At 33.1% G+C, this 19,323-nt stretch overlaps 1 protein-coding gene across 1 annotated transcript; it reads left to right on the top strand.

The window, feature by feature from the left end:
- Positions 1-1,707: 1,707 nt before the first annotated feature.
- LOC110601410 (probable xyloglucan endotransglucosylase/hydrolase protein 30) lies at positions 1,708-7,162 on the top strand. Its single transcript, XM_021738532.2, has 4 exons — positions 1,708-2,007; positions 2,110-2,210; positions 4,280-4,488; positions 6,515-7,162. Exons 1-4 carry the CDS (start codon positions 1,824-1,826, stop codon positions 7,047-7,049), a joined length of 1,029 nt encoding a protein of 342 aa, XP_021594224.1. The 5' UTR covers positions 1,708-1,823; the 3' UTR covers positions 7,050-7,162.
- Positions 7,163-19,323: the final 12,161 nt, after the last annotated feature.

A 19,323-nucleotide genomic window follows, 5' to 3' on the forward strand; every position in this document is an offset into this window, starting at 1 on the left:
AATATCATGTAAGGAGTAGATTACTGCTGCGACAAATATTTACTTCATTTACGAGGATCAAATATTTGACTTAAAAGAAAAAAGCGTCAAACTATTTATCCCAACACTACTACACTCTATTAATAAGTTTAAAAATTTTTAATAAATTTAAAATTTTCAAAATTGAGTTTGACACCCACGTTCAACCGATGCATTGTTAAAATTTTTCAGCATTTTAAAAGTTAATAATTTGCACAGAATTCAAAAGCATTGACATTACAAGTATCTGTTTGACAGCAAATATTAAAAAGTATTAAATTTTCTATTAGTAAAAAGTTTTGTTTGTTAATATGGAAAATATACATTAATATTCATAGACCCAGTGATATATGAAGATATTTTTTGTGTAAAATTTTTCATTTTGTATTATATTAATTTAATTTAAATGACACTTTTTTTTAAAAAATAGCAATAATAATGATAATTTTAAAAAATATATTAATTCATTTATTCTCTGAAATTGACAGTAAAATTTAATTAATATAGAATATACAAGTTAAATTGGTTGCACTGAAATTTGGTAAATTGAGTTAATTATAATATAATTTTAGGCTTCTGGAGGTACTAAATCAATATTTTGGCATTTTACAATTTGGTACTTTAAATTTATAAAAAAAATTACGTTTTTACAATTATTTTTTACCTTTATCTTGACATTTTACACTCAAAATAAAAAATAAAAAAAATAAATTAAATTAAAAATCAAAATCAATTCTCCAATAATTTCAATACCAAAATTTTATCAACAGGTCTCACCCCAAGTTTAGAAAATAATTAAGTCAGTTTTCACATCTTGAATTTTTTTTTTTTTGGGAATTTATATTTTGAAATTATTTGACTTTTCCCCCTAATTTAGGAGGGCAAATGCAAATTTACCTTGTATTCATTTAAAGATAATGTTTACCTGTTTTAGATATTTATACTAAAAAAATAAATAAATCTAATATATCCAATACATAAAAACTATGCATATAATTATTTTTCACATGTATTAAAGGTAATTAATAATAAATTTTATTTTATCTTTATTAGTTTACACATCCACTCAATTACTAAATTACTATTGAAATGATGAATTTTGTTTTCTTAAATATATATTCACGAGTATTTTAATATATTTTTTAAAATTAAAAGATTGACTAATCATAAATTAATAGTTTTTCTTATAAAAAATAAAAAATTATTATTCAATTCCTACTAAAAAATTTCATTTATTAATCTCTCAACATTAAAAAATATATTAAAACATCTATAAAATTTTAAAAGTTATTAATTAGTCTCTTTATTAATTTTATTCATTAAATATTTTATTTTTTAATTTCTATATATTTAAAAATATATTAATTAATTCATTAAATTTTTAAAAATTTATTAATTAATTTCTTTATATTATGAATATTTTAAATTTTTTCATAATATTTAATAATTAAAATTAATTAATAATTTTTTTAAAATTAAATAATATTTTAATATATTATTTTAAAATCGAAAAACTACCGTCTAATATAGAAATGAAATAGTAAATTTCTCTAAAATGTACTTTGCCGTGTAGCTGAAAAGTTTTCCTAGTATTATTGTAGAAGTATGAAGGGCATTATTGTCCACGTAAAATTTAAAACAGCACAGAGCAGCCTAAGACCGCTCTCCTTCCTCTTTCACATTCATGCATCTGAATCATCATCTTCCTGCTGTAGTGATATATATACACACACACAAACTCCCAGAGAAAGCAAGAATTGAAGGATTGAGAAGAGACGAAGAAAGAAAATTAAGCAAAAACAGAAATGGATTGCTGTCTCTCGTCTCTCCTTCTATTGTGTTTGTTGCTGTTTTGCGTTGGGAATAATGAAGCATTCAACCTCTCAACCATCTCCTTCGATGAGGGTTACACTCCGCTCTTCGGCGACGGAAATCTCGTTCGTTCTCCAAACGGAAGAAGCGTCCGACTACTACTTGACCGCTTCACCGGTAGGTATCTTGTGTTTGATTCTCATCGATCATATATTAATTAGGCAAATAGATGAACAGAGAATTAGAGATATATGATTGATTTTGCCGGAAAATTGCAAGGCTCTGGTTTTATTTCGAAAAAAATGTACAAGTATGGATTCTTCAGCGCCAGTATCAAATTGCCATCGGATTATACTGCAGGGATATGCGTTGCCTTCTATGTAAGTCTTCCATGTTCGGTATTATTCCTTCTAAAATTTTAGTTATGAAAACACTGAAATTTTCAATTTTTTTTAAACTGATTTTATTATTGATTTCTATAATATGTAAAGTGTATCTTGTCTTCCCATGAATCTAGTATGAAATTTTAGGCCTTTAATATTAATGTTAATTTCTTTCCGTAAATAATTTAATTAATTTATCAAGGGATTTAGATTTAAAATTAGAGTGGCCTCCAAAACAACGAAAAATATAAATTCGACTTTCTTCAAACTAATTATATAATTTGTTTTCAATATTTGAGGAATGTGTAAGGGTTTAGAAATTATAATCACTCCATTTGTTTAAAAGAAAATTATAGAAAAACATTTTTCACATTTCGATTATTTAAAAAAATTAGTCAATAAAAAGTATTTTTTATGATTAAAACTCTATTTATTTCATAAAAAATAATTTTTTAAAAAATATTTTTTAAATTTCTGAATTTAAAACTTTTAAAAAATTTAGTCTAACAAAAATATTTTTTAATTAAAAAATAAATTATTTTAAGTAAAATAAATTTCTCTTTAAGAGAATCATTTTTTACCTTTTAAAATTTTTATTAAAATCTTTATATATATAAATTTATTAATAATTTTTTTAAATTAAAATTAAAAAATAAATTATTTTATTAAAAAAATTTTTCCATAAAAAATATTTTCCATAAAAAATATTTTTTATAAAAAATATTTTTTAAATATAAGTTATTATTCACAAACAAACCGAAATTTAAAAGAAAAATTAAATTATTTTAAGAAAAATAATCTTTCTTTTCAATATTTTAATAATTTTATTAATATTTTTATGTATAAGATTATTAATATACCTTTTTAAATTAAAAATAAAAATTATTTTTTTGTATAAAATAGAAAACATTTTCTCCACATAAACAAAGTGTTAGATTTTATTTTATGGAAAATAATTTTTATTTAAAAAAGTTTATTTAAAAAAGTTTTAAAAGTTGATTTATATTTTTGTTATTTAATTTTGATATTAAAAGTAAAGAGTTATGTATAGGAAGTTTCCAGAACTTGATTTCCTCATTTGAATATTTTAAAAATCTTTTGTTTTGAAAAAAAAAAATCCTTAAAATTGACCCTTTTTTTTTCAGAAGGGAAAATTGATTAGAAAAATATTTTTTTTTTAGAAATAATTTCGCAGAAAAGTGTAGGGAACAATTTTTTTTTTTTCATAAAGCATATTCTTAATTTTCCTTTTCAATAAAAATATAGATCACAATTTCAATTAGACCTAAATTTGTTTTCCTATAATAGGTCAGCTTTCAATTAAATATAATTTTGCTGTCTGTAATAGGTTTGCTTTTTTTATTTTTCATTAAAATAATATAAAATTAATACATAATGAATTTTTTATACAAAAATTTAAAATAGATTATTTCATTTTTAATTCTATTTATTTTACGAAAAAATATTTTTTACATTTTTTATATTTAAAATATTTAAAAATTTTGGTTAAAAATATTTTTTTAATACAAAATCAAATTATTTTAAAAAATAACTTTCTAATTTTAATAGAGAAAATCATTTTCCATATTTATTAATATTTCTATATATATTTGTTAATATATTTTATTTTTAAATTAAAATTAAATAATAAAAAATAAATTATTTTATTGAAAAATATTTTTCATCAAAATATTTTTTAAAATATGAAAAATATTTTTCAAATATAATTTTTTTTTTCTAAAAAAAACTTTACATAAATGTATACATATTTTTTAATACATATAACATTTACGCCAAATAAATCCAGAGATTTCAAGTTCTACTTCTCAACTCTAAGTTCTGATTAAAAAAAATATTTACTCTAATTATTCAATTGTATAACCACTTGAAGAGATTTTATAGGAATTTCTGATCAAAGCATTATCATTTTTTTTCCCCACAGCAGAGTATTATCAAATTCATTCTCATATAACATCAGCCTATATTACTAATGTGAACGCGAAGCGTGTAGTTGTATATATAGAACTAGAAGAATGATTAGAAGAGTATATAAATTGTGAAAACAGACATCAAACGCCAATGTTTTTGAGAAGAGGCACGATGAATTGGACTTCGAGTTCTTAGGAAACATAGAGGGAAAGCCATGGAGATTCCAGACCAATTTGTATGGCAATGGAAGCACTAGCCGTGGCAGAGAAGAGAGATATCGCTTATGGTTCGATCCATCTAAGGAGTTTCATAGATACAGCATTCTCTGGACCAAATATAAAATCATGTGAGTTCTCTCCTCTCCCTATCATTAAAATCTATAATAATTAAGTTATATTATTCATTAGATATTAAATCTGATTATTTATATTTAAATTTAAAATTTTTAAAAAAGATTTTCTGTATATATGAGCTTAAAAAGTTGTAATTAGTTGTAGTTAAAGGAATTCATTATTAGCATATTTATTAGGATTTTTTAGATTTTTAACTAAATAATAGTAAAAATCAATTACAAAATATAACTTTTTAATTAATTTAAATAAAATTTTTATTTCAATACTAATTAAATATTATTATTTTATAAAATAATATTTTATCACTAATTTAATAATGAAAAAGTTATATTTTCAATATTAATTATTAATTATTTTAAATATAGATATATCAAATTCTTTTTATTAATAATATTTATGAAAGTATTTTATATTTTAATTTTGAGATATTTAAATTTTTTTTATTAAAAATAAGGTTCTGTTTATTTTACAGAAATGATTTTTTTAAAAATAATTTTTATATTTTCTGATATTTTAAATATTCAGAAAACTTAGTTAATAAAATATATTTTTTAAATAAAAAAAAAGTAATTTAAAAAAAAATCTTTTCTACCGCTTAAAATTTTTATTAATATTTTTATATATAAATTTATTAATAAATTTTACTTTTTTAATTAAATTAAATAATAAAAAATAAATTATCTCGTTAAAAAATATTTTTCATATAAAATATATTTTATAAAAAATATTTTTTAAATATAAATTATTTTTTACAAACAAACGAAAATAAAAACTAAATGTGTAATAATTTGAGAAAAATAAATTCAAATCTTAAAATTAATTTTTATTTAATTTTAATTTACATTAATTAATTTAATAAATTAAAACAATAATAATGAAATGAATAAAAAGAAATACAAAATAGTGAGTGAACTATTAATAATTTTATTGAATTAAAATTTTACTTAAAATAAAATAATTTCATTAATAATTAATTTTTAATTTCTTTGAACATAAAACTGATGGATGGATATCAAGTTGTGGTTCAAAAGCCCTTCTTATCATTCATATGCATACCTCATCTCCTAATATCACCATATGGCTGTTTTCTGTTAATCCTGATTGGTTAATAGTCATATTTCACCTTTCAATCTTCATCGCAAAAATCTGGTTGACTCATAGGAAATGGTTCAGTTTCGTGCCTATTCTTCTATATCTTTCATTCTGTGAATATCAATGTAGAACTTGTTTGGTTCATTGTCATCTTCTTCCGGTGAATCCTCTTTGTAGACATATTGCTTTATGCATAAGAATTTGGTTGATAAATATATGGTCACACCAAGTTTCATTATATATCTCTTGGCTTATTATTGCGAACTTAATTCTCGTGAATGATTTTTAAAGAATTAAAATTATTTATACTTTTTTCGAAGTTTCTCTATGTGCCCTAATTAATATGATATTCATTTTTTTTTATCATAGATGTTGCTTTGGGGTTTCTGTTTTTAATCAATATTACAAGACCCTTGTTACCTCCGTCTTTATCCAGACTAGTTCTTTTGATTGGGGCGACCAGAGAGGTCTAGTACCACATGAAACTTATATATATAACACCCATAATTATTGGGAAAGAAAAAAATAATTATATTAAACATTATATGTTAATAAAAAATTAAAGCTGAATTACATAGGGTATTGATAAAAAAAAAATTCCTAAATTAGCGCAATTACATACACCATGTTTCTATGTTAGTGCATAGTTTTTTTTTTTTTTTTTTTTTCTAAAGTTAGCGCACGTTTTGAACATAGGGTTTGCTGGTAAAAAATAAGTTGATATTTTTGAAATATTGTATTTCTCAAAAAAATATTTAAATATTAATTTCAAACATATACTAAAATTGATCAAAAGATACGCTGATATTTTTGAAATAATATATTTCTCAATAAATATTTAGATGCTAATTTCAAACGTATACTAAATCTGATTTGTTTAGATCATTTCAATAACAAGTAGTGACCATTTGTGTTCATATATTTCAGATTTTACATTGACAATATACCAATCCGAGAGGTGCTACGTAACAATGCAATGGGTAGCGAATACCCATCAAAACCAATGTCCTTATATGCCACAATATGGGATGCCTCAAATTGGGCAACCTCAGGAGGCAAGTACAAGGTTAATTACAAGTATTCACCTTTTGCGTCCGAATATAAAGATCTAGTCTTAGACGGCTGCTCTGTTGATCCCATCCAACGAATTCCGACAGCCTTTACTTGCTCTGAGAGTAATTTCCACCTAGAGACTGCAGATTATAGCATCATCACTCTTAAGCAACGTCTAGCTATGCAAAAGTTTCGCCAACATTACATGTATTATTCATATTGCTATGATACATTAAGATATTCTGTGCCACCATCAGAATGTGTTATTGATTCTGCTGAAAAGGAGCGGTTTAAAGATACTGGAAGATTGAAGTTTGGTGGTAGCCATCAAAGCCATAAACGTCGATCAAGGAGGCGAAGTAGAACTTACGTTGCTTCTGGTAATGATAATCATATTATGTGGTCCTAAATTTTTATTTTTTTTATTATTATAAAGATTTATTTATATATAAATAAATGTTGATATAGTAAAATGAATTGGTGTTTTTATTTAAATATGTGATATATTTATTTTGATTTAAATATATTTGTATGTATGATATATTGAATTTAATATTTAAATAGATTAAACTATAAAAAATTTCTATGTTATGCATTTTACAAACAAATAATTTTAAAAAATTTACTAATAAATTTAGAAATTCATAAGTAACTTTAATATAGAAATTCATAAGTAACTTTAATATAAAAATTTTAAATAAAAATTTACTAATAGATTTGAAATCTGTATACATCTCTTAATCTTATTAATAGATTTCAATATTCGTTCGTAATTTATAAATTTATAAAATAATTAAAATTAAAAATTTATTAATAAACTTAAAATTTATTAGTAAATAGATTGGTAATTTATTAACAGATTTTAATCTATTAATAAATTTTAAAAAATATTTAAATTATTAACGGACTTCAAATTTATTGATAATTTACTTAAATAATTAGTGATATATTTGAAAATTTATTATTAAATTTTATTATTAAATTAATAAATAAAAAATATTAAATTTATCGACAAATGTAATTCATTAATAAATTTAAAATAAAATTTCACATAAAATTCTCACTTTTTTTAAATTTAATTTTTCAATTATTAATATACTTATTAACAAATTTTAAATTTATTAGTAATTTTTTTTAAAAAAAATCCATTTTTTAAATTTAGTAATGGATTGTGAATCCATTACTAAAAGCTAGTTCAATGAGACTAACACCCAGATTGTGGCCTGGTGTATGCTCGCCTTGTGACCTAGCTTGACAGAACTCGCCTTGTGGCTTTGTTTAGTGGAAATAACACTCGGATTGTGGCCTAGTGTATACTCGCCTTGTGGCCTGACACGAATGCCTTGATTAGTAGGATCAACGCCCGGTCTTCTAATCCGGTGGAACCTGCCTTGTGGCCTTTTTTTAATAGGTCTGATGCCTAGAAAGTTTGGCAAAAGTTTACCTTATGGCCTTTATTTAGTGGGTCTAACATTCGGATGGTCTAGCAAAAGTTGCCTAATGGCCTTATTTTAGTGGGTCCAATGCCCAAATGGCCTGACGGTTGCCTTATGGCCTTATTTTAGTGGGTCCAACGCCTAGATGGCCTAGCGGTTGCCTTATGCCCTTGTTTTAGTGCTCTTTCATCCTTTTAAAGAAGGCAGCCCCATCGTTTCTTATCACTGAATAGCACAACACATGAAAAATAGATCGTTAACTATTATTAATAAAATTTTCTTAGATTAATAATATTCCAAGAGTAGGGAATGACTCGGCCATCTAGCTTGGTCAGCTTTAAGACCCTGGACGAATAACCTACGGGACCCTAAATGGTCCTTTTCAGTCTTTGCCTAAATTACTAGACTCGGTATCTATTACATCTTGTTCTTTTAAGGATCGATTCTCCATTGCTGGGTCCTTTTGTAGTTATATGAATAATCCCTATAGGTTCTCTGCCATGGGTGGTTTTAAGGGTTTTATCCTCGGGTTTAGGTCTTCTCTCTTCCCTAATTTTTCTAGCGAACTTTCAAAGTATTTCATCCCTTACTAATCTCTCGATCTCGTCTTTCAATTGCTAGCACTCCTCCATTACATGTCCGTGGTCTTCATAAAAATGATAGTACTTGGTCCTGTCTCACCTTCCTGCTTTCTTAGGGTTGAGCTTGGGAGGCCCTCTGATCTTCTTGTTATTTTTCCTAATCCATATTAGAATACGTGTTTGTGAATCATTCAATGGGGTATAATTCTTATACGTACCTTGGTCCTTCCTCCTTGGGCAACTGAGTATCTTTTGTGGTCTCCCTCATATCCTTGCCTCTTTAGCTGTTGGTCTTTCTTTTGGTTCATCCTTCTGTCCTTTTTCTATCCTTCTCGGTACCTTTGAGTGGCCCGAACTAGCTTTTAGTTGACATCCTTCAGAGCATCGTCCGAAAGCTCCAAAATACGGTCGGAAAATAGAGCTGTACTGTGATTGGTCAATCCTGCAAGAAAGAGAACGTGAGGTGGAGGGTTATGCTCAAGTCAGTAAATTAGAGAATATGGGCGAGTGTAAGAAATTGTTTAGAATTTGAATAGTGTAAGAATTATATACCTTTCCTTCTGTGATCGTTAGCCTTTATACTGTAAGAGGATAGGTTAATATAGTATTCATAAAAATCCGCCGATAATGTGATCGGCTATTTGATAAGAAATCTCGCCAACTAATCGGTTGGTGATTCCGTAATTATCGACATAATGGTGATATGTTGAACTGTGCCGGCTAACAGTAACTTTATGCTAAGACTCGACCTATCCATAATGAATTGGATGTTACGAAGTCCGGATCTTCCTTTTCTCGAGTGGGATCGCGCTTCATGTTATAGATCCTTGCCATGTAGCCCTATTTTGTGGTGACAACTCATAGTTTACTTTGTGTGATCGTTATATAACATCAGACATACATTATTATTTTATTTATAATAATAATATAATTTTAAAATTTACTCATTAATAAATAATAATAATATATTTAAATTAGAATGATTTTTTATTTTTATTTATTTAAATTATTAATAGATTTATTAATAAATTATCATTCATTAGTAATTTATTATTGAATAATAATATATGTTTTTTCTTTATAAATTCATGAATAATGCTAATAAATTTGAAATTTGTTAGTAAAATATTAGGAATGGATTGGATTGTAATTTATTGATAATTTAGTTATCAAAGAATTTTTATTAAATTATTAATAAATAAAAAAACCGTTAATAGCGTTTTGTTTTTGTGGCGTTGCTTATGGATTTGTATTGTGAGGGTCAAATAGGTTTAGTGAGTAAAAGATTTTCAAAGTAAATATGTGCGCTTCCTTTGATTCCATTTTCTTTCTTTCTTTCTTCTTTTTTTAATACAATTTCAGCGGAGAGTGCAAAGGCCAAAATTGATAGTACGGCGTTTATTTTATGAAAAATATTTTTTTATTTTTTAAAAAAATATTTAAAAAATTTAATTAATAAAAAATATTTTTATAATAACATAAATAAATTACTTTAAGAAAATAATTTTCTCTTTTAAACAGTAAAATTTATTTTCACATTTTAATATTTTTATTAAAATTTATATATATATAAATTTATTAATATTATTTTATTTTTTAAAATAAAATTAAATAATGAAAAATAAATTATCTTAACAAATATTTTTCAGAAAATATTTTTTAAATATAAGTTATTTTTCGATAAATACAGTCTATATTTAAAATTTTTAATTTTTAATTCAATCAATTTGATTTATCCGTCCCTCAAATTTGAATCAGTTCCATAATTATATATTTGATAGTTTAGTTTCTAGTGTGATGCACTCTCCATTCCATTAGAGACCTCTAGATTTAATATAATTTATTCATTTATTTTTAGAAAATAATTTATATATAAAAAATATTTTAAAAATAAAATAACTTATTTTTTATTATTTAATTTTAATTTAAAAATAGAATATATTAAAAATTTATATTAAAACTCTTAATATGATTTTCAAATATAAATAATAATTTTCTATTTTTAAAAAAGGAAATTATTTTTTTTTTCAAAATGACTTAATTTTTTTTAATTAAAAGAATATTTTTGGTTAATCAATTTATTTGAATTTTTAAATATCAAAAATAAAAAATATTTTTTTAAAAAATATTTTTCATGAATAATATTTTTAATAAAATTATTTATTTTTTATTTAAAAAATAATATATATATATATTAATAAAATTTATATATAAAGGTGTTAATAAAATTTCAAAATTTAAAAAATTACTCTCTTTTGAAAATAAAATTTTATTTTTCTTAAGCCACTATTTATTTTAATTTTTATATTTTTTAGTGTTTAAAGTGGGTGAATACTTTGATTTAAAAAAAAAAAGTGGGTGAATACTATTCAGTTCAAACTGAAAAAATCTATTAAATCAAATTAATTTTAAAATTTATTTCGATTTTTTATTCAATTCAGTTCGGTTCGGTTTTTAATTTTAGAAATTTCGATTATTTCGATTCGGTTCAATTTTGATCAGAAAAAAATAAAAAAAAAACGAATCGAACCGATTAGTGATAATAATATGTTATTTTTTAATAATATAGAGAAATTAAATTATATTAAAATTAAAATATTTTAATTAAATTTTAAAAAATTAAAAATAAAGTGTAAAAAATAAAAAAATTATTAAAAATTGAAATTGATCAAACCGAACCGAATCAGACCGGTTTTGTAACAGCCCGGAAACCGAACTGCCACCGGCACTAGGATCCAGATCGACTTAAGGTCGCCGGGACCCGTAGTAAGCCTGCTATTCTGTCTGTATACCTGTGAAATCCCATACATGATCATACATTTGCTGTAAAAACATAAAACTTTTCTTCATTCCAAGGCTTAACCTGTGCATGCACTCTTTCTATTCTCTACTAATCCCTCCTAGAGCTCCTCATGGCCCTAGGCGGATCAAACTCATCATGTTAAGCCTGGTTTTGCTCATACAACAAGAAAGAAACATACATAAACTGATCATGTGACGCTACAAAGGGATTACAAGTCTTATAAGTCAAGCACCATTCTATACCTATACATTCTCTCTATACAATTACATGTCCACGCTAGCTATTACACAACTCTGTACTCTTCCTGTACCCTGCTGAGTTATCTCTGACCTCTGAACCTGCACAACTGGAGTTAGGGGAGAGGGATGAGCTACGATAGCCCAGTGAGTAGAATAGTAAAATAACAGGTGATAAAACATGCTCTCATGGAATGCAACATATAAGCACATCACCTCGGCCGGACGGATCAAAAATCCCTCTATCTCATCTGGGGTACCTAAGTACCATGTGCCTGGTCCCCGTAGGGCTGTTCCAGGTCTTTGTGTTGTGCCTGGTCCCCGTAGGGCTGTTCCAGGTCTTCCTCTGAGGGCTAATGAATCCTCACGAAGTCCGTGCCGTCTCACATAAGCAATGTACAAGGAGCAATGCCAAGTACAAGGATAAATGCAATGCATCATCTTTGTGTACACTAATGCACTCACCCTATAGCATAGTCATGATGCATGAAGCATGAGAAAATATCAGTTATCATATTAAAACATTCAGTTAAATTCCACTCACCTCTGGTTATCTTTGCACTGACACTGCAGGTTCTGACACTGGACTCACTGCTGATTTCCCTGATTCCTCTGGTCCGTACCTACATAGGTGGACTCAAATGAGGGACCAAACTCACTCAAGAACATCACTAAGAAACTCCCCAAAAACCCCTCTAAACAAACCTTAACCCTCACATATACCATGCAAAAGAAAGCTGGACAGGGCACTTTCGGCGGCAGGTTCGGCGGCCGAAACCCCACTCCAGAGACGAAACTCATGCATGTTCGGCGGCACCTTCGGCGGCCGAAGGTCTCGTCCAGAGACGAAACTCACACACTTTCGGCGGCCGAACTCCCACTTTCGGCGGCCGAACTCCCTCTTTCGGCGGCCAAAAGGCTCTTTCTAAACCGAAAGCCTAGCTTTCGGGGGCAACCTTTGGCAGCCAAAACTGCCTCCACAAGGGGTTCGGCGGCCGAACCTGGTTTTGCCCGAAGGACAGAACCCTACTCTGTTTCATGCAAACTTTGCCCAAAAACCTACAAACATGCATAGCAACTACTCCCAACTAGCATATACACATATATATGCCCAAAGGGGTCTAAAACTACCCTAAAACCCCAAACAAACATAGCACATCACACTTAAACATGCTGGAACACCACAAATCATCAAAACCTCACCTAAACCTAAACATGCATACTACCCATACAAACTACATAAAACCTTTCAAAATCATCAAAGAAGCTCAGGATCTTCACTTACCTCTTACATAACGTGAGGATGAAAGATCCTAACGTGGAGATATGAAGAAAAGCTCTTCCAAAGCTCCAAGTTTCAAACCTTGGTTCTTTTGCTCAAAACCTTCATAAATCACCAAAACTCTTAAAACTCTTGAAAGATTTGATGAAAATCATGAAAAACATGAAAGTCAACGTAGGAGAGGCTGGAACTCACCTCTGGCTGCAAGTGGAGGAGAGAAATAACCTCCTTCCACCGACCCTTGGCCCTTTTATAGGTGGCTGGCCAGACCACCTTCGGCAGCCGAACGTGAAGCCGCAACCATGCAATGTTCGGCGGCCGAAAGTAACCTTTGGCGGCCGAACCTTTACATTTCTCCCTTGTTGCTTTTCTTTCAAAACTCAATGCTTTTCACACTTCAAAACATGAAAACAAGTGAAAATACCTTGGAAAACATATGCATTACCCTTCTCGAGGGTTCCGACACCCCAAGATTCCACCGGACTATAGGAATTCCGATGCCGGACTCGAGCCGGGTATTACATTCTCCCCCCCTTAAGAACATTCATCCCCGAATGTCCCTAACACAACATAAACACATAGAAAAGGGGAAAAACTAACCTTAAAACAGATATGGGTATTGCTGGAGCATGGACTCCCGAGTCTCCCAAGTGCACTCTTCTAGGTTGTGGTGGTTCCACAGAACTTTCACCATTGGTATCTCCTTGTTTCTCAGCTTTCTGATCTGGGTGTCAAGGATCCGCACTGGCTGCTCTACATAGGTGAGATCACTTAAGATTTCCACCTCAGGGTCACTAAGAACCTTCTCTGGATCTGACACAAATTTTCTCAACATAGAAACATGGAATACCGGGTGAATTCTTTCCATAGAAGCCGGTAAATCTAGCTTATACGATACAGGCCCGATCTTCTGCAAGATCTCAAAGGGACCAATGTACCGTGGGGCTAGCTTACCCTTCCTTCCAAAGCGAACCACTCCCTTCATCGGAGACACCTTAAGCAATACCATATCCCCCTCCTGGAACTCTATCTGCTTCCTACGGGTGTCTGCATAGCTTTTCTGTCTGCTTACAGCTGTTCTGATCCTCTCTCTGATGATAGGCACTAACTTGCTGGTTATCTCAACTAACTCTGGCCCTGCAAGAGTTTTCTCTCCTACCTCTTCCCAGCAAACAGGTGTTCGGCACTTCCTCCCATACAAAGCTTCATAAGGAGCCATCCCTATGCTAGCATGATGGCTGTTGTTGTAGGCAAACTCCACCAGAGGTAGATGCTGCCTCCAAGAACCGCCAAAGTCTAACACACACATTCTCAGCATATCTTCAATGGTCTGGATGGTCCTCTCTGACTGACCGTCTGTCTGTGGATGGAAAGCAGTGCTGAAATCCAACCTTGTGCCCATTTCGTTCTGCAGACTCCGCCAAAACCTGGAGGTGAACTGAGGTCCTCGATCTGATACTATCGACACTGGAACTCCATGCAACCTTACTATCTCGTCGACATACACCTGCGCCAACTTGTCTACAGAGTAGTTACTCCTGACTGGAATGAAGTGAGCAGATTTAGTGAGTCTATCCACAATCACCCATATGGAGTCTAGTCTGTTAGACGTCGCCGGTAACCCCACTACAAAACCCATAGCTATGTTCTCCCATTTCCATTCTGGAATCGGCAGTGGGTTAAGCATTCCAGTCGGCTTCTGGTGCTCTAGCTTTACCCTTTGACATGTCTCGCAGGCTGACACAAACTGTGCCACTTCTCTCTTCATTGTTGGCCACCAATACACCCTTCTCAGATCTTGATACATCTTGGTGGCTCCCGGGTGAATACTATACCGCGTATTATGAGCTTCCCTCCTAATGTCGGCCTTCAAACTACTATCATCTGGTACACATAACCTCTTACCGTGCCGAAGAATCCCCTCTCCGTCAAATCTAAACTCTGCACTGTTGCCCGACTGAACAGTCCTGGCAATCTTTACTAACTCGGGGTCTTCGTGCTGTTTCAGAGCCACTTGCTCGAGAAACACTGGTGTCACTCTCATCTGTGCGATCAACGCACCTGTACCAGATAACTGCAACTGTAACCCTTCTTCCACGAGCTTGTAGAAATCCTTCACCACCGGTCTTCTCTCTACTGCAATGTGGGATAAACTGCCAAGTGACTTTCGGCTTAAGGCATCAGCTACAACATTAGCCTTGCCCGGATGATACTGGATCTTACAATCATAATCACTGAGCAATTCTACCCACCGTCTCTGCCTCAAGTTTAACTCTCTCTGACTTAAGATGTGCTGCAGGCTCTTATGATCCGTATAGATCTCACATTTTACCCCATAGAGGTAATGCCTCCACATCTTAAGTGCAAAGATAACAGCTGCCATCTCAAGATCGTGTGTCGAGTAATTGCACTCGTGCTTCTTTAGTTGTCTAGAAGCATAAGCTATTACTCTGTCCCTCTGCATCAACACACAACCTAATCCCACTCGGGATGCATCACAGAACACTGTGAAATCTTCATCACTGATCGGCAGCGCTAACACTGGTGCTGACGTTAACCGTCTCTTCAACTCTGCAAAACTCTCATCACATTCCTCTGACCACACAAATTTCTGATTCTTTCTGGTCAGTCTGGTCATAGGAGCAGCTATCTTCGAGAAGTCCTGAACGAACCTCCGATAGTAGCCTGCCAAACCCAGAAAACTCTTGATCTCTGTCACTGTAGTGGGTGTAGGCCAGTTGGCTACTGCCTCTACCTTTTTGGGATCTACTGATATACCGTCCTCTGATACAACATGTCCCAAAAAGGAAATGCTCCTTAGCCAGAACTCGCACTTGGAGAACTTGGCATACAAGCCATGCTCTCTCAAGGTTTGCAGCACTATCCGCAGATGCTGGGCATGGTCCTCTGCATTCCTGGAGTACACCAAGATATCATCAATAAAGACGATCACAAAACGATCCAAGTACTCCCTGAAAACTCTGTTCATGAGATCCATGAATGCTGCAGGGGCGTTAGTCAACCCGAACGGCATCACAAGGAACTCATAATGCCCATATCTGGTTCTGAAAGCAGTCTTGGATACATCTCCTTCCCTGATCTTCAACTGGTGGTATCCAGATCTCAGATCTATTTTTGAAAAACAACCTGCTCCTGCCAGCTGGTCGAATAGATCATCGATCCTGGGTAATGGATACTTATTTTTGATAGTGACTTTGTTCAACTGTCTGTAGTCGACACAAAGTCTCAGAGGTCCATCCTTCTTTCTGACAAATAATACTGGAGCACCCCAGGGTGAGGTACTCGGGCGGATGAAACCTTTAGCTACCAAATCCTGTAACTGCTCTTTCAACTCTCGCAACTCTGCTGGTGCCATCCTGTAGGGAGGAATAGAGATCGGTCTGGCATTGGGCATCAACTCAATCTCGAACTCTATTTCCCTATCCGGTGGTAGTCCTAGAAGCTCTTCAGGAAACAAATCTGGGAAGTCTCTCACAACTGGTACTGAGGATGGTTCCCTAACCTGACTGTCTAGCTCTCTCACATAAGCTAGGAACCCCTGACACCCCTTCCTTAACATCCTACGAGCCTGGAGGGCTGATATCAAACCCCTAGGTGTCCCTCTCCTGTCTCCTCTGAAGACACACTCTGACCCATCCTGGTCTCTGACACTGACTACCTTGTCTCTACAGTTCAGGGTAGCATCATACGTAGATAACCAGTCCATCCCTAGAATGACATCGAAATCTGCCAACTCTAGAACCACCAGGTCAGCTGGAAGGTATCTACCCTCTATGCACACTGGACTGAACCGACAGACTGACTCTGCCAAAGATGGATCACATTTGGGTCCACTGACCCATAGAGGACACTCTAACTCAGACACTATCAGACCCAACCTCTCTGCAGCTCTAGAAGAAATGAAAGAGTGAGAAGCACCGGGGTCCATTAAAGCATATACCTCGGAACACCCAATGATGAGATTACCTGACACCACCGTGTTCGACGTGTCTGCCTCCTGCTGAGTCAGGGTGAAAATCCGTGCTGGGGCTGACGGACCTGCACCTCGGGAACCCATCCCTGATGAAGAGGCGGCCCCTCTTCCTCTTCCTCTACCACTGCTTGGTGGTATGGCTGAAACTACGGGCTGGACTACACTGCCCGTACTCATCTGCTGGGATGGTGCAACCAAAGTCGCCTGAGGACATTCTCGTGCATAATGTCCCTCCTGCCCACATCTATAGCAGGCTGTGGATCCCAACTGACAAGCTCCTCTATGCTGTTTGCCACACCGCTTGCATACTGGAAACTCTACGCCAGAACTGGAGCCACTACTCATTCCCAGACCCGACTTAAGCCTGTTCCAGAACTTGCCTCTCTTTCCTTTGAATTTCTCCCATCTCTTCTTACTTGCACTTACTGTACTCTGTGAGGAGGAACCTGGTTTAACACCAGAAGATTGTGCCTTGACTACACCTTGACTTATGGCACTAGCCTCCATCTTTCTAGCAGCATCCACAATAGAGTGGAAACTTTCCTTCTCCGCATGAAGAATCAAAGAGAAATACCTTGGATGAAGCCTTGTGGCATATCTCTTTGCCTTCTTCTGATCTGTATCATATGCCTGACCGACATATGGCAACAATTCCAGGAACTTATCTGTATAAGCATCAACGCTCATCTCCTCCGTCTGTCGCAACTGCTCAAACTCCACAACCTTTAGTTCCCTGGAACTGTCAGGAAAAGCCCATCCAGCAAATTCGTTGGCGAACTCTTCCCATGTCATACTCTCAAGTCTCGGGTCCACATAGTTCTTGAACCATTCTCTCGCTTTCTTACACTTTAACGTGAACCCTGCCATCTCAATGGCTCTACCATCATCTGCTCCCAACTCACTTGTTATCATTCTAACTGCACTGAGATACTCAAAGGGATCATCTCCTGTATTGAATTTAGGAGCATCCAACTTTAAGTACTCGGTCATCTTCACCTTACTGCCCCCTGAAGAACTGGGTTGCTGTGCTTCCACAACAGTGGCTACTGGTTCAGGAGGTGGTGGTGGAGGAACTGGTTCCCTCACTTCAGGCTGTACTGGACTTGGATGAACAGGTGGGGGTGGATACATGTGATATGGTGGATAAAAGGAAGGATAGGGCATATATGGCATGTAGGGTGGATATGGGGCAAAGCTGGAGTAATCCGACGTGCCTCCCATCGGATACTCTAGGCCCTGTGGAAAGGGTGGATAGCCAAATCCCGAGGCCTGCATGCCTCTCTGGGATTCCCCCATACCTTCTTCTGACCTTCCTATACCCATGCTTACATCTCTACTCTGACCCTCTTCCATCACACCTCTTTCTTCTACTGACCTTCCCCCTCTGTTTACTCCTCTCCTGCTCTCGTCAGAAGACCTTCTAGGGTCTCGTGACGTTCCTTCCCTGTTTGACCTGTGAGATCTTGTCCTTGGCAAGGCAGGTGGACGAGCAGCTGTACCCTCACTTACAGGTGGGACTCCAGTCAATCTCGCGGATCGACGAGTTCCTCGCATCTTCACTCTCTGGAAAAAAACAAATCACATCAGCAACACACCAAAAACATGCACATGCATAACTCAGGGCATGGCACATCAGCATATAGACAGGACGAACATCCTATCCTAGTGGACATATTTTTCCTATGGTGCTTGACCTACTAAACCTCTCTATGAGCCCAACTCTCTCTCTATCGGTCCGACCATGTGAACCTAGGGCTCTGATACCAATCTGTAACAGCCCGGAAACCGAACTGCCACCGGCACTAGGATCCAGATCGACTTAAGGTCGCCGGGACCCGTAGTAAGCCTGCTATTCTGTCTGTATACCTGTGAAATCCCATACATGATCATACATTTGCTGTAAAAACATAAAACTTTTCTTCATTCCAAGGCTTAACCTGTGCATGCACTCTTTCTATTCTCTACTAATCCCTCCTAGAGCTCCTCATGGCCCTAGGCGGATCAAACTCATCATGTTAAGCCTGGTTTTGCTCATACAACAAGAAAGAAACATACATAAACTGATCATGTGACGCTACAAAGGGATTACAAGTCTTATAAGTCAAGCACCATTCTATACCTATACATTCTCTCTATACAATTACATGTCCACGCTAGCTATTACACAACTCTGTACTCTTCCTGTACCCTGCTGAGTTATCTCTGACCTCTGAACCTGCACAACTGGAGTTAGGGGAGAGGGATGAGCTACGATAGCCCAGTGAGTAGAATAGTAAAATAACAGGTGATAAAACATGCTCTCATGGAATGCAACATATAAGCACATCACCTCGGCCGGACGGATCAAAAAT

Source organism: Manihot esculenta, chromosome 15 (genome assembly GCF_001659605.2).
Source record: "Manihot esculenta cultivar AM560-2 chromosome 15, M.esculenta_v8, whole genome shotgun sequence".
NCBI classification, from domain to species: domain Eukaryota; kingdom Viridiplantae; phylum Streptophyta; class Magnoliopsida; order Malpighiales; family Euphorbiaceae; genus Manihot; species Manihot esculenta.